We start from the raw sequence: 16,543 nt of genomic DNA, 5'->3' as shown, positions 1-16,543 counted from the left end.
TACCACCAGTCATTGCTTTATTTGTCAATCTAATCAGAAACAAAGAAAAGGCAGATCGTGCTCATTTGGTGTCCATTAATAACTGAGTGATCAAGGATCCTATCCAGTCTGTTTTTGAATGTTCCCAAATTGTCTCTTCAGCCACATCGCTGGGGAGTTTGTTCAGATTGCGACGCCTCTCTGTGTGAAGAAGCGTCTCCTGTTTTCTGTCTTGAATGCCTTGAAGCCCAATTTCCATTTGTGTCCCCGGGTGCGTGTGTCCCTGCTGATCTGGAAAAGCTCCTCTGGTTTGATGTGGTCGATGCCTTTCATGATTTTGAAGACTTGGATCAAGTCCCCACGTAGTCTCCTCTGTTCCAGGGTGAAAAGGTTCAGTTCCTCAGTCTCTCAGTAGGACATTCCCTTCAGACCTGGAATAATAGATAGGCAGAAAAGGAACACTCATGGCCTGATTTAAGTAGAATAATACCAAACAGTTTAATCAACAATAATGAAGCGCTCCGAAGACTGGAGTTTTCCTAAAGAACATACTATCATATAGGAGTTTTCTCCCTCTGGTTGCCAGGCAACCCCATGATATCAGGGAGGTTCTCCAAAGTTTATCACATTGAAAGGAGAGTTGTGTTTTTCTAAAACCACAGAAACAGACACTAAACTGAGCCTGGCCTTCCAAGAGAAATACAGAAAGCTGAAATGCATGCAATTTACACAGTCTTGCTGCAACAGTAATAGAAAGAATATACTTGGCATTTAGACAGATGTCCCGCATCACACACCTATTGCATATAATAGTCTGGTGGTCTATGCCTCCTTGCTGCTGTGATGGAGTGTAGAACCCCCCACCACTGTCCTGCCTCCAGCAGATGGACACACATCCTGCCCTGGGCCTGACTGCACCCATGAAGCTCTGGATCACACCCCTTATCAGTTAATTCAGCCCTCAGTCCATGGCTGATGTCATCTCAGGCGATCCCCCCGCACAGCCAAGGTTGCCAATTTAACACCTCCACTCTCTCACTGATGTCACCTGCTTTTGTTTGTTCTCAGATCCATGTATTTTATATTCTGCCTTCTCTTGGTTTTCCTTGTATACATCTCTTCCCTGCTTCTTTGTGTTTCATTTCAGTATCATTTTGCAGTTTAGTGACCAGGTTTCTGAGCCATGTGTATATTTAGGCTTTATATTTTTCCTTGTCTCTCTCTGTTGTGCTTCCCTGGTCTTCTCTATATTCTTTTAAAACTTTGCATGTGTGCGTGTGCATGTGCGTGTGTGTGTGTTGCCCAGTAATGGCCTGCCGTCCTGTCCTGGGTGTATTCCTGCCTTGCGCCCTATCCCTGCCGGAATCGGCTCCGGCATCCCCGTGACCCTCACCAGGATAAGCGGTTTCAAAAATTGATCAATGGATGGAACTACAACACTCTAGTGGCACAGGACTCACTCAGAGCTTTGTTTAATCCACAAAACAAGAAATGACTCCATTATGATCTTGCTGCATATTCACTCTGTTCCTCTGGGTTAAGTCACAGCTGGCATTTCACTAGATTACCTCGCAAACAAGTTACAGCAGTGATGAATTACTGCGCTTGTCCAATTAAACAATGTCTCCCAGGCTTCTCACAGAGAACTACCTTCAGTCCATTCGTCTGGACTCTGGCTCAAGATGTAGATGAGTCTCACTTGGGAATGCACCTGTGTGCACCTACCTGATCTCAGTCCATTCCTCTCAGCCCGGTGGATGGGTTTGGATTCAGGTGCGGTTTTGTTTACGCACATCGTGGTGAACCCATTTTTCTGTTAAAAGACTTTAGGAAATGTCTGCCTGGTTTGCCTGAAGGGCAAAGTGTTCACACGCTGTGCTCCAGGTGTGAAGTGACAATATAGAAATGTCTTGACTGTTTTGAAAGCATGGATCTAACAGGCCAGTGTGGTCTGTGAGATGCAGTTGTCTTGACTCTCAGGGAGGCGTAGATGTGGAGTGTGGCACCCTCTGTCAGTGGCAGTGCAGTACAACAGCACCGAGCTGTAGATAAATTCAGTGTGAGCCAATGCTCTACTACTGTATGATGGACTGTTTTCAAAGCCAGAAGAAACAATGACAGCATGTTCCTGCAGCAGTTATACCACACTGACAAGTATGTTTTTTCACACTATTCATGTCCTGAAGAGTCCTAAGAATTCCCAGAATGCCAGAGGAGCCAAAACGGGAGACACTTCTTCACACAGAGAGGCGTCACAATCTGAACAAACTCCCCAGCGATGTGGCTGAAGAGACAATGTGGGAACATTCAAAAACAGACTGGATAGGATCCTTGATCACTGAGTTATTAATGGACACCAAACGAGCAAGATGGGGCGGATGGGCTCCTCTCGATTGGACACTGTCTTATGTTTTTAGATGGGGAAGGACCGTGACTCCTTGTAACCACAGGCAGATTCTTACCTTCTGTTCTTCCCTCTCTCAGGGATGGCTCTCTCTTCTACTTCTCTCAGGCATGGCCTATTGGCCGGAGCCCGCCGACCGTGTTCCCTGTGAAGCTGTTCATCAAGGTTCCAGCAGAATAGAAGATTTTCCTCTCAAAACCTGCCGGTTTATCTGGGCTAACGCTACGCACGTTTGCCCCACAAACACACAGAAAGATGTCTTCTGGATGGCCGTGAGTCTGTGTCTCCCCACCCGAGTGTTCATGCACAGAAGGGGCCTGGCCCTGTTTGACATCTGCCCCTACAGACAGACAGAGACAGAGGCTCATATCTTTAGGGACTGCCCCTCTGCTTGCAGGGTCTGGCTCCTGTTTTTCCCGTTCCTCCGCAGGTTTGCCGTTCCTGTGCGGGCAACCGCCCAGCAGATCCTCTACGGTCTAGCAAATGGAATTACATCTTCATCGCTGAGGTGCTGGTGGCGTATCGTCTACGCAGTGAAACAGGCCCTATGGGAGGGACGGAACATCTGTCTTTTTAATAAGCAGGAGCTGGAGCCAGTTGTCATCGCGCGGAGGGGCATGGTTTTAGTCCGAGACTATGTCAATCTGGAGATCCATCAGAGGGGCAAGGAGGAAGCCTTTAAGAACTGGTACATCCAAGATCTGTGGGAGCTCAGGATACCATGATGGGACCCACCTCCGGGGACGGATACTCGCCCTGCTGGAGCCCGAGTCCAAGATCTTTTATTGCTTTTACTGATCACTGATCGTTTTAAAAATGATTCTTAATTGATCTTAAGTACTTAAGATCTTAAATTGATTGCACTTTGAATTTTGTTCACAAGTATGGTGATTTTTTGTTTGTTGTTTTCTCTGGTGCATTGGCTGTTAAATTTTCTTTAAATGCATTAGACTTGTTATTATTTTCTTTAAAAGTTTGTTTTTCTTTTTTCTTTTTTTGATTTGTCTAATGCATTGCTCGTTTTATTACAATGCACCAGAGTGTTTTTTCTGTTATCACTGGAATTTGTTTGCATTGTTTTTTTTTAAAGCACCTATTTGATTTTTAGTTCACTTTCACTTGTTTTGTTTAAAACTTTTATAAATTATTTTAGAATTGATTTTTTTTTTAAATTAATCATAAGTATTAAAATTTTGAATGTTTTTATTTTGTACATGTAAAACACTCCAACAAATAAACAGTATTCTGTTCTTCCCTGGGCTTTGTGCTGACATCAAGTGAAATGCTACTTCACTTATCCCCCCCCCCCGCTCAGGTAATGATTGGAGAATGACTATGAGAGAAACGCGCACAGACCCAATAACATGTCGGATTAACCAATGCAGGTTAGATTAAAATGTTTCTCTGTTACTGGGTGTCATTTCTCCGTTGATTAACCTGGGATTGCCTGAGACATGACTTAACGTGTCGAGACTGTCAGGGACACACAAGGAGCCGTGTTCACAGTGCGTGTCACTGACCAGTGTACTGTGTGCTGAAACTACTGCTTCAGGTCAGTGGAGCCACTGTGTTCATGAAATAAATTAAAGCACAGGTGCCCTATCCCCCTCCTGTTTGCTCATATCTGAGTTTCACTTTTAAGAGGTCAGTGTTTTTAATGTATGACACACTTTTCCACTGCTATAAAGACAAGGAAATTTGTGTGCATTTCGTTATTATCTTTAAACTATTCCTCCCGTGTCTGTGTATCAGATACCTGCTCGTTTCATTAGAGAGGGTCTAGCTGCAGCTCTAAACTAGGCCCAAAAAGTGAAAAGGTTAACTGCATTGACAAACTGTGTGCTAGTAAGACAAAAGTAAGACAAATTTTGTTGGAAGAAAACATGCACCTGAGACGAGGCAATGGGCCCCAGAGATCATTTCCGACAGCATTCACAAAACAAACATTATTCCCCTTTGAGTTACAAAATTAAAGTTTAGAAAGATCAGAGTCATATGTAAGCTTTCCTGTATTAGGTCCAGGGGGAGGGAATCGTTACACTAAACACCTCACCTGTATAAATACAGAGCGCTACACAAACCAGACCAAAACGACAAGGCTTGTTTGCTTTCAATGTTTATTTTTGACTTAAAAGCTGTAATTGGCAAACTCATCCAAGAGATCCGGTGATTGATTAATGCTGAGTTTCTTGGGGAAACATTTCCTATCCATCAAAAGGAAACTTCAATCAGGTGATCCAGAACAACTAATTAGGTAAGAAGAAAAAGGAGGCAAGATGTCTTGCTTTTAAAAACAGATATTTTAGGCACATGATGTTTTGACTAAATAGTGAAGTCATGTGAAACGATGTCTCAGACTGAATCATTAGTCTTCTGCAGTCAGATGCTAATTCATCTGCCCCTGTGCTTATCTTTTAAAACGCCTGTTTCACCAGTAACTGGACTCAAGAGTAGATGTGTTTTTACACATTCGCGAGCAGAAGCAGGTTCTCTGATGTCCTTCTGTGCTTCATTGGCAGCTAAAACTGAGCAGAAATTCAAATGTCATCGTCTGGCTGACCAGTTCTGGGCCGTCCTCAGATTTGGTTCACAACAACTGCTCCCATCCCCCAGGTGGTCTCCAGTGGAGTCTAATCACCCTAGTGCTGGCCAGCTATTGATCCCAGGAGTTTGTAAACTAGTTTCTACACCCCACGTTTCAACACATTTGCTGAGCCCAGAACAGCCCCCGGGGCGCATACCTTTCCCTGGTGTGGTCAGACTTGGGGTGGAAGTGTAACAATCACTCCTAAACAAACGACAAATCTGAGGAAAGAATCTCAGTGTTGCTGAACCGGGACTGGGGATCTGGACCACCAAGAAACAATAACTGTTGAAGTTGAAAATAATCTGCTGTTCTGAATAGCGAGTCTGTGGTCTGACGTGCAGCAGAGCACGGCTGATCTGTTCTATTTTCACGCTGGCCACGTGAGGATTATTCACTTTCCTGTTTCCTTCTTCTTTTTCTTTTCTCCAGCAGTAGTGTACATTGCTCTGGCAATAATGCCGTGCTGTCCTGGGTTTTTTATACCACCCTGTTGTCAGCTGACCACATGGTTTCTGAGTAATTGTCTCTACCGGCCGCCTCCTCTCCCGTCTGAATTCTTTCCCTGTAAACAAAACGTGACCTGCTTTAAACAGGAAGCATGCAGCCTATCTGGACATGGTATGGAGCATTCCCTCCTCCCTCTGTCTTTATCTCTCCCTGAGCAAGAATCAACAAGTACAGACATACAAACACATCACAAACAACTTTGGAAACAACCTTCTACCCCCTCCGTCTCTCTCTCTCTCTCTCTGTCTTACTCATACAACAGTGAGGATCACAGCAGGAAAAACTAACGTTCAGTTTCCCTTCTCTCTCAGACACACACACACAGGTATTCAGTCACGTAAGGGCGTGGTTTGCAGAAGCTCCGTGGAATTCCTGGCATTCTTGTTTGGCGAGAGGGGGACAGCTCCTCAGCTCCTCGGGTCCCCGGAGAAGCCATGGAGTCCCTGTGGCAGTACCAGTTTCGGATCATCATGCTGGGAGACTCCACGGTGGGCAAGTCATCGCTGCTGAAGAGATACACCGAGGATGTCTTCATCGAATTCATTAACCAGACGGTGGGGGTGGATTTCTACGTGCAGTTTTTCGAGGTGGAGCCGGGGGTGCGGATCAAGCTGCAGTTCTGGGACACCGCCGGGCAGGAGAGGTTCAGGTAGGCACAGTCCGAGGTGCTGGGTGCCAGTTGCAGAGCTTTCTGACAGACAGAGACAGTCTGGGTCTGCAGCAGATGCATTTTTAATGTCTATAATGTGACTTATACACTGGTGATGGTCTCAGACTAGCAGAGCACTGGCATTTGGCCAATATATCCAGACTAAGATATAGATAAAACACCATATATAATATATACATATATACAATATATACGCTATATTGATTATGAAAGCAAATATGTATGGAACTTTGATCCCCCATATAAAGGCTTTCAGGAATATTCGGGAGTTGAAACACTTCACACGGTTTGATAGGCCGACGAGGATCATGTCTGAATCTCCAATACAGACCATGCTTTGTATCTTTGTGTGCAAAACATTTTGTATGTAAGACATTTTTTTTCAATCAAGACAAGAGCAAGATGACAGTTATTGTTTTATTGTCCTGTAGTATAATCAACAGCACCCTAATCATCATAATTCCCAAGAGAAAGTTCATCATATCAGGAATTTGACCTTTTAGCACTAGTTAGTATTAGCAATAACAACAGAACTCGACACACCTTCAAGTTCAGAGACGTTTTGCAGGAGCCACTTCCTGTACTTGTACTGTGTGTGTCTTAGAGTGACATCATGACAGTTTGACAAGCCTGCACATCGAGCTGTGCAGACACTGAACATGTGCACTCAGGAGAAATGGGAAAGAGGTCAAATAAGAACCACCTGAAACTGCTGCACAGAGTGGGGCTGGTAGGACTGTCTGTGGTGCGAGACTCAAGTGACCAGGGCTGTGGATGCGCCTGGAACAAATCAAAGTTGGCAGAGCCAGTGTAGACACAGCCTTGAAGTGTCTGCTTTATTGGTGCAAGGCTTGTTGTGGGGAATAAAAAGGTGAGAGCTGTTTTGCTCAGGAAAAAGATGACTAACAACGCAGCTCTCCCCTCCACACCACTGACGCTTTAATAAAACCACCCTGAAAACCCGTCAAACGGCCAGGCAGCCGAGACTGACAGAGAAACACCTTCCCATTGTGAGGGAGCAGTGGGAAAACAGCCAGATAAGCATGTGGGGAACTCCGGGCTTATCCTTCTGCTTGTGCGGATCAAAGAGCCAGTGTGAGCAGCTCGCTGTGGGGCTTCGCACGGCCGCACTTTCAGTTCTTCTGGTTATGGGTGACTTATAAATATTTGTATTTATTTTTGATTCTTGATTCTGCTTTTTATACTGTTTCCCTGCATCCTGTTTGTTTTGCTCTGTGTGAACATGACTCGCTTCCAGCGCAAAGAGGTCCTACCTGTTCCGTGCAAACATGTCTCAGCTCGAGAGGTGTTGTGGTGGCTCTTGGGTTTGGTGCTGGCAACGGGAGAGGTGTGCACCACTGACTCAACCTCTGGCTTTCTGCCCACAGGTCAGTGACGCGCTCCTACTACCGCAACTCTGTGGGCGGCCTGCTGGTGTTCGACGTGACCAACCGGGCGTCCTTCGAGCACGTGCGGGACTGGCACGACGAGGTGCAGGAGCGCGTGAAGCCCCAGCAGGTGCTGTTCGTGCTGGTGGGCCACAAGAGCGACCGGGCGGAGGAGCGCACCGTGGGCAGCGAGGAGGCCGAGAAGCTGGCCGGCCAACTGGGAGTTCCCTACATCGAGACGTCGGCCAAGTCCGGCGCCAACGTGGCCGAGGCGTTCGAGCGGCTGACGCGCAGGGTTTACGCGGCGCTGCGCAGCGGGGAGGTGCAGATCCGCCAGGGCTGGGATGGCATCAAGTGCTCGGCCGCCCGCGCCCTGGAGCTCAGCCCCCCGAGGGAGAAGAGCGCCGAGGAGGGCAAGACCTGTGCCTGCTGACGCCCGACTGGTTTCCTGCTCAGAGGTCCCCCTCCCCATGTCTCTCTCCCCGTGTCCCCCTCACGTCTTTGCTGGCCACTGCTCTCGTTGATCTGCCAACTGTGTCTGTTTACAATCAAGGAAAATCCCAAGTGTCTTTAGGGCCTTGTTTATTCCCAGAAGCCCCTGTTCGATCACTCTCAGGCCTGCAAGCTCTACGCGATACTTGGTTCACATGAAAAGACTAACGAATTCACATTTGTATGAAGATGGGAAGTAAACGAATGCAGACACTGAAAAACAGGTACTTTTACTGCCATTCTCCTGGTCTGCTGTGGTGCCCTGGGAATCGGGTCTTCTCTTTAAACTTTAAAAACAAGCTCAGTGGTTAGTCAGAGCTTGTGAAGTTAACGACACAGCAAAGAGCAACAAGCTTTTGTTTTTGACCCCAAGGCAGTTGGACCCTAAAGACTTTTTAATATATATATTTTGAAGTGCCTAGTTTGGAAGCACTGGCAGCTTTGACCTCCTACACAATCAATTGGAACGCACCTGTTTGCAGTCGGATGATATGCAACTGTAAAAATAATCGTGCCTTGTCTGTCAGATTTCCAGCACTATGCAATATAAAGGGATGTCTCTGGTGACTTAAACCGGTCTGTTTGCGTGTCTCATTCCCCCGCTGTGCATGCAAATGTGCAGTGTGTGTGACAGTTCCGTTTTGGCCTCTCAACACCGTTACTCTCCACCTAGACTTCAACATATACAACGCCAACAAACTAGAGTGATCAAATAATTTAGATAACTTCTAAAATATATTTACAAACACTGTACATTTTTGTATCACTTTTCACCTGTTTGTATAGTGGACTGCGGCGTGGACTGGATTACACAAAACAGAACTAAAAACAAAACCCAACACTACCGCATTGTCTTTTATTCTGTTGCTGAAATAGGTCTAAACCCCTGCATGGATATTTGCATTGCATTCAAATGTGAACTCAAGAAGGCTACACCTGTTACAAACCTACACAAATAGCCTAAATATTTGTGTGCGTGAGCGCTACAGGCAAATTAACCCTTAACATTTGAGCTTCGGTGCTTTTCAAATTATGTCTCACAACACACACGTCAGAAAAAGCCAAATAATATAAAAACTCCTTCTCTGCTCCTGACACCTGGAAGTACGGGGGGTAAAATGAGTGACTGGGGGGGAAATCAATATTGGGCGAGTATCCTTCCTACAAAGAGCAGGGCTTATAAACCAAACGGGCCCCTAGTTCTGTATGTGGTTCTCAATCAGAGAGTAGTTCGGCGTGAAATGTTTTAGTAAGAAACGCGATCACTTACAGTTCCATGAAATACGAATCTTATTTTATTCATGGAAAAATCCAAACAAAAAACGAAAAAAACAAACCAAAGAACAAAACCAAAAAGAAAAACACAGGAGTTACTTAAACACTGCCATACAAAGTCAGAAAGGTTACAACAATCCCCTCGAAGGAACTCCCGCCCCACAGGTTCAAACCCACTCCATCGCACACCTGCAAAATAACACCATGTAAATCACACTTTTTTTTTTTTTTCCCTTATTTTTCTAATCGTCTTAATTATCTAATTATTCTCATCAAAGCTGTATGGTTAAAGATCCTTCCAAGAACACTGGAGATTATAAACTCCCGCCCCCCCAGCCCAGCCCTCCCCTGGAAAGTCTCTGTAGCGAATACGTCAACTTCAGGCTCTCGGAACGGATGACGGGCCTACACGTGTCTGTAGCTTCGGTGTCAGGCGCTCCTGGAGGACGCAACGTTTGACAGAGATTTAAAGGGAACTGCAAACGGATCTGTACAAGTGAATCATGTGATGGTCGGGCTAAAGTACTTCATACACACTAAACATGACGGCCAGAGCTCCAGTCATGTCCTAACAGTTGTCCCACCCCACTCTGGAGTCCAATACAATTCTCTCTAATAACCAGACTCTTACACTATCTGTGGTGGTAATGGTACAAGTGAAGTTAAAATAGACCATTTTACCAGAGGTTTATACAAGGGTTATGGACCTCTATGTAACCTTCCACCTGAGACCAGGATGAATTCAATCGCTATGTTGGAACAAGTGTAAACTGCAACCGCGGCACTTCATGGTGATTTTCCAGGTTTCTTAAAAAAAAATTACGGGGGGGTTGTCATGTGCAATTTGGAGCCAGTCTGAGGTTTTGATTAATGCCGGCCTGAAGCAGGATGTGGTCAAGAGCTAAAGGATCTCTGTGGAAACACCTGGTCTTAAGGTTTCTCCCAAAAGGGAAATAAGGGATCATTCTGTATTCCTTTAGTATTTATTAATTTATTAATTCCTTATCAGAGGTAGAGCTCAGCCAACAACACAATGACTATCAGAGTACGTCACACTGTCAACCGTGTGTGGCAGGGGTTAAGACAGGAACCACTGTTTCAGCCCCTGGCACTGATTTTGAGACTCCAGTGCCTCTGATGTGATATCTGTGGCGACTCTCACCCCTCGACTCGTGTTGAGCACGTCTCACCTATCCGGCTGCTACACTGTAGCTGCAGCCAAGAACCAGGAACAAAGCGAGCGCTACGAGATCAGGCATCCACAGCAATACCAAGTTTACTACAGGACTGTAAGGGAATTAATGCAGTGACTGGGAGTCCTACGCAGCTCTCGGCAAGCATGTGATGCTAACGACAATCTAAGACACACCACGACTCGCAAAGAGACACAGAGGCATCGAAGCGCCCGGCCTGTGAGAAGGCATTCCAGGACCCTGAAGTTGACTCGTATTCGGTGTACAAACGGTGGTCAGAATGTTACCCCCTCCCCACAGCCACCCCCCCACCCCCCCGCGCTGTCAACCAAACCCCTCCCTCTAGAAAAAGGAAAAGCAAATCAAAAACAAAAAAAGTTCTGAAAGTTCTTCTTCGTCCGGCCGCTGCAGGTCTTGCTATTTTTTGGTTGTTTTGCGGATCAGTGCCATTCTCTGGGTGAAGAGGCAGAGGAATGAGAATTAGACAAAGGCCATTGAGAGAGAGAGAGAGAGAGAGAGAGAGAGAGAGAGAGACACACACACACACAACCTAAATGAACCTATGCCAAATTGTGGATTAAAATTCAATCGAAGCAGCTGGAGGGAGTCGACAGATATTTAAGTGCTGAGATCGAACGATCTCAAATCGCTGGAATAAGAGAGATCATCTGGGTGCTGGTGATGGACTACTGACAGCAGCACTAAGGGATCCTCTCTGGCTCTCAGTATTAATATTGATAAGAGTCCAGGGAACTGCACTGTCACTCCACTCAGGAAGTGAGGAGGAGATGGAGCTATTTTAGGAGTGCAAGTCGGGGGCCAGAGAGGCACTGTCACTACAGCAGCGGGTCAGGAAATAACCAGAGCCGAGTCCCTTACTGCAGCCCGGAGGCAAGCGCTCGGAGAAACAGGAGACGGACCGGACCAGACAGGCACTTTGAGAGAGGGGACTGACCTGTTTGTGGGCCTCTGTGGTACAAGCCTTCTTGTAAGGCCGGATTTCGTCCGATCCGAAGCCGGGGATCCACATGTTCCACTGGCGCTCTATGAGGGGGAGGCACAGACATTACTGCTATGGATGAGGTTTGGGGTACGTGGATTGTCGGTCTCAAATCAATCTGACCACGTGACGCGGCCCTTCAGGACTGGAGTCTGATATAAGGCTCGAGCCAGGCGTGTCGACTCACCGAGGTGCAGCTGCACATCCTTCACCTCCAGGGTGTTGGACTTGCGGTGGCGGGCGAGCTGGCAGGCCGCGGTCACCACGCTCTCGATGAAGTCGTCCGCAATCTGCAGCAGCATCTGAAACAGGGCGACGCGTCAGTCCGTGGGATGGGGGTCTGGGCCGTTTTCAGCCCCATGCCTCTCACACGGGAACCAGGAGTTGTTATAACACATGACATTAAACCTCTTTACACACGGAACATGATGCAACGGAAGTGAAGACCAACGGTACAAAGCCAGGGGTTTAGAAACGGTGTCCGTCTTCATACGTTATACTTCAAGTGAAGCTCCGGACAAAGAAACAGAATTGGCAGATGTCACGCAAGACAGAAAAGCAACCAAAAAAGGACAACAGCAGCACTGGAGGCCAGGGGATGATCTTTTTTACAGATCTGGGAACTGCAGGGAACAAGTAAATGTGAATACAATAATGCAGGGAAGACGTACAGCTCTGTGGGGAGTCAGGCTCCTCACACAGCCCGTCCGATAGACCCACCTCTTCTACATCCTCGTCCAGCTGCTCGTTGGGGTCGATTTCTCTCACCAGGTCCTGCAGCTTCTTCTTGCTGAGCACCTGGAGACACAGGGCACAGGTGTACAGCATCTTTCACAGCAGACTGAGGTGCTTTGCCAAATACACAAACTAGAAGCCCTCAGTCCACAGTGACAGAAACACTGCAGGGTCGGCCGAACTTTAAAGGTTTTGCCAGGTTTACTTTACAAACTTTAGTAAGGATGTCTGAAGCTCATAATACAGCTAAACTCTACCAATAGACACATACAGACTAGGTACACTTTGGTGAGGCCTTTGCCCTCGTCATAACAAACATGGTTTTAAAAGGGCTAGAAACCAGAGACCACCTGACCGGTTATTGTTTGTTACACAGCTCGGGATTCTAGAACCTCACACACTGAAAGAACACACTGGAGATTCCCATCTATAAAACATATTTAAATATGTTTATAACAGAGAAGTAACTATGAAGTTAAGTAATTACCTGGCTGCCCTCTGGGTTTGGTCGGCTGAGGGGCACCATGGTGCCGGGGACCTTGCCCGGCGCCGCCGCCGCAGTGCTGTTGGCCATGCTGGTGGAGAGGGGGGGGGTGGCGGCTGGCTCGGCTTTCACAGCGGTGGAGAAGTTGGAGAGGTTGGTCAGAGTCTGTGGCTGGTACTGGGTCATAATCTGCTGGGCTTTGGCCTTCAGATCATGTAGCTTCTCGAGGTCCTGAAGCTGTTTGGGGTTGTAAGGACCAGGTCCGATAAGCTGTGAAGCGCAAAAGATCAATACACCTGTAAATAAGGACAATGGGGTCGCTGGACAGTGCAAAGCCCTGGCCTGGATCACTGGCGATGCTGAGAGAAGGACAGGAGATCAGCGATTTGTACCGAGGAAGCAGCTCATCTGTGGGGCTGCATCAGAGTATGGGGCGGTGGGTGAGAATACCAGATGTCTATCGGCCAGTTAAAGTGTTTCGGACAGAGGCAGTGTCGTCCAGTGGACAGACAACCCTCAAAGCCAACGGCATCTTTACAGTACAAGCAGATTAACTGAACTCATATTTAGTTGAAACACAAGATTTCCTGTAACACAAATTTGTACAGAATTTTGTAATAACAAATAATTAGTCAAACTAATCTCATTACATGCTAAATATTATTATAGAACATGTCATTAAATACTTCATATTAATGAAGTCATCAGTTAGTAAAGTCTCAGAAGGCAGGGTTAAAGTAGGGAAGGGGTTAGTCATGGGAACTCTTCAACTAACACACCATTGCAAAAACAGATGTGTTAACATCACTAACAACAGCAGCAGCAAGAGCTTTTTCACAAGAAAGGAAAAATACATGTTGTTTTCTCATATCCAGCAAGCAGTCACTGCACAGAGCTGCAAAGACAGACTAGAATAAGAGCTGGCAGGTCAGATATACGGTTAATGGGCTTCAGTGTTACACCGACAGATTCTCAATTACCCCCCAAAATCCCAAGTGATAGGTGTCCACATCGATCGGTCTATGGCCAACGGGAGATTCCTCAAGTTGTACTTGGTTTCGTTTGACAAAGTTTTCCTCACGAGCAACAGGAGGAACGTGTCTGAAGTGTGGTTTTAACTGGGGGCCCAAGCAGGCACTGAGATATTGCAGACACCGAGCAGCTTATAGCTCCAAACTCCCAGTTATGCAAAAGACAATTGTGAAGATGAATGCATTAAACACGGAACTTACAACTTTTTAAACTCACCAGGAAGTGACCCTTTTAAAAGAAAAAGGACAAGAGACTTACACAGCTGATGCAACGTGTTGATGAATAGATTTGTTTAAATAACATAAAACTTAAAACAAAGGGGGAGGTAATGATTAAAACGGCATTTTAAAATTTGATTTAATCACTGACACAAACCAGGTAGATCCAGTTCACTGTGTGAGGTGCTATATCTCAGCAGCTGCTTCACAAAGAACAGATGCAACAAAGTGGACAGGAGAACATTGATCCTATCTGGAGCATCTGAAACATCTGTGCACATCTACAGACAGGAGCTGATCAGGCAAGCGACATAGAAAATAAACAAAAGCGCACAAAAAATAAAGTATTGATTTAATTTGACTCATTCTGCATAGTGGACACCAAAACACATCACCTCAAACGCAGTGAATTAGACCCACATCAGATATACACTGCGGTGAACTTCATCTGGTCGGGGGTAAAGAACAGAACAGCTCTCTGTTTTGAGAAATGGGGAAAGAAACACATTGAAGGGGAGAGACCCGTCTGAGGGCAAGGTCTGCGTGAGCAAAAATGCAAAGATAAAACAGAAGGAAGACTCACACTTAAATAAAAGACCTAAACTGAGATGGACAGAACCAGGTAAGGTGTGTGTTGTCATGTATGTGTGAGATGTATACTGTCAGCTGATGCAGCAATCACAGCAACCTCACACAGCCAAGGCCAGCTCACACAGGTCCCGTACTTACGGCTATCTGAGAGTCTAGATCCCTAATAACATCCGCTACAGCTGCGGGCCCAGTTATAGGAGAGGCCATTTCCCAGAGTGCCCTGGAAACAAACAGGTTACCGTCACCGCACTGTCACACCGGCATGGCACTGGACAGCCACCGGCCACACACCAGGTGGCGTTTCATTACACTGTAAACCAACACTTCTCGGGGGAAAAATGGTCTTGGAAAAGATATCATAGAAGGAGGGGGCAGGGGAACATGTTTTGTTTCATAATTGGGGGGACGTGGATGTCGTAATTGTACTCTCAACATTGGGGGGGCGATCCTACGCCTATGGGTGATGGGAAAGGTTTGTGCTTCTTTGTGATCCCCATCTCTCATTTCCCAAAGTGATGACATTTAAATTAAAATCCTAATAGTATGTGGAGTATATATTGTTTTTTTAAGTAAAGGATTTGCAGTTTTCAGTGCTAAATCAGGTTTATTATAACTGGAGATGGTGCAGTTATAACATAAACCATTAGTCAAATCCAGATTGTTTAAAATTGCAGTGTTTATTGAAATAAAAAAATAAAAAAATTGAAAACGTGGTTATAGTTTAAATTATTTATGTTTTTCATGCATCGTCTTGCATAAAAAAAAACTGCTCCACAATGTCAAACCAATCTAAATAATCCCATTAAATTACATTATCAGAAGGAAATGCAGATCGTGGGCAGAACCGAGTCAGAGACGGTCTGGGTTTCCTCCGGCTCCGGTGACAAAGTTACACCGGAGTCACTCCACTTATCCCCGCAGAAGGCGCAGTATTTCGTGCCCCCGGCGGATCTGGCGGGTTTGTATCCACACTCCGCGACTCGGACCCGGCTGGGCTGCGTGCGTTAACCGCTATAGTGGGTCTAATGAAGAGTCTGGAGGCGCAATCTGAGTTCAATTCAAACACCCCACGACAACTTGGGATTGAAACACATGATATGCATACAGCCAGACTGCTCCGTTCACATCATAAGCGAGGCGACCGGCCGCGGTGGCCGCGGTGTCCAGCCGGAGGGAAGTGCGCCGCTTCGCATTAGGAAGTTCAGGTCAACACGGTCCGCTATTTCGGACACATCTCGTTAAAAGTAACGTCCCGAGTCCGGGCGCGTTTCCCGGCGCACACCACGCCTCGGCGCCGGTTCAGACATAACTTACCTTTCAGTTTCCAGCCTTATCTCCCCATCTTTCACCTCTGTTGCTGTAAGGTTAAGGTTTTCGAGGCTCAAAAAGACGTCCAAGACCGCTGCAGGATCAGCTTTGTTTCTTTCCACAGCCACTTCCGCTCGGTGTCGAAGTGCTTCCGGGGCAGGCGGCGCTGATTGGCGGGTCGGGCTGGAGGAGGGGCTGCGGCTGCGCACTGATACAGCAAAACAGAGGCTTGAGCTCGGAAAGGATGAAGCTCTGCATGAAAGTCTTTCGGTTACAGTGGATTTAACTTCATTCTCAGTTGCATACGACTTGTATTAAGATGGAGACCCGACTAGACGAGCCCATTCAGTCCAGCCCCTTCGGTTGCAGAGTCACGGGTCACCTGGCCGCGCAGGGGCTGCAAAGCACAGCGTGTAGGTGCGTGTTGATTGACACAAGAAAAGAAAGGGCTGCCACTATTGCAGAATAATGTCCGTATTTACTGGGCCACGCAGCTTAAACTGTTATTTCCAGCGAGGAAAACACTTTGAAAGAAAATGTCTCGGACAACTGTACATGCATTATATAGAATGAAATGACATGCAATTGTATTTTTATATATGGTGTATTTATCCCATACTGTTTGTACTTTGTGTATTACATATGTGTAATATTATGTTCTAAATAAAATAGTATGGTAT

General features: G+C 46.4%; 2 protein-coding genes across 4 annotated transcripts; one reads left to right on the top strand and one right to left on the bottom strand.

Annotated features, from left to right (window-relative positions):
* The first annotated feature begins 5,650 nt into the window (after positions 1 to 5,650).
* Positions 5,651 to 8,600, top strand: rab42b (RAB42, member RAS oncogene family). Its single transcript, XM_066717723.1, has 2 exons — positions 5,651 to 6,126; positions 7,536 to 8,600. The coding sequence occupies exons 1-2, from the start codon at positions 5,912 to 5,914 to the stop codon at positions 7,966 to 7,968; spliced, it is 648 nt and encodes a 215-aa protein (XP_066573820.1). The 5' UTR covers positions 5,651 to 5,911; the 3' UTR covers positions 7,969 to 8,600.
* A 704-nt stretch (positions 8,601 to 9,304) lies between these two features.
* Positions 9,305 to 16,017, bottom strand: taf12 (TAF12 RNA polymerase II, TATA box binding protein (TBP)-associated factor). 3 transcript variants are annotated; one of them, XM_066717720.1, is made up of 7 exons: positions 15,870 to 16,009; positions 14,694 to 14,775; positions 12,718 to 12,984; positions 12,216 to 12,293; positions 11,683 to 11,797; positions 11,451 to 11,539; positions 9,305 to 10,948 (listed from the first exon to the last, which is right to left on the bottom strand). In XM_066717720.1, the coding sequence occupies exons 2-7, from the start codon at positions 14,760 to 14,762 to the stop codon at positions 10,913 to 10,915; spliced, it is 654 nt and encodes a 217-aa protein (XP_066573817.1). In that variant the 5' UTR covers positions 14,763 to 14,775; positions 15,870 to 16,009; the 3' UTR covers positions 9,305 to 10,912. The 3 variants fall into 3 exon arrangements, with proteins under 3 accessions (XP_066573817.1, XP_066573819.1, XP_066573818.1); XM_066717722.1 differs by lacking the exon at positions 14,694 to 14,775 and adding an exon at positions 14,360 to 14,442 and having other exon boundaries at positions 15,870 to 16,008; XM_066717721.1 differs by lacking the exon at positions 14,694 to 14,775 and having other exon boundaries at positions 15,870 to 16,017.
* Between the last annotated feature and the right edge of the window lie 526 nt (positions 16,018 to 16,543).

The sequence above is a fragment of the Amia ocellicauda genome, chromosome 11, assembly GCF_036373705.1.
Source record: "Amia ocellicauda isolate fAmiCal2 chromosome 11, fAmiCal2.hap1, whole genome shotgun sequence".
Taxonomy (NCBI): Eukaryota; Metazoa; Chordata; class Actinopteri; order Amiiformes; family Amiidae; genus Amia; species Amia ocellicauda.
Note: the sequence above shows the minus strand (reverse complement) of the source record. Positions and strands in the feature narration are given on the sequence as shown.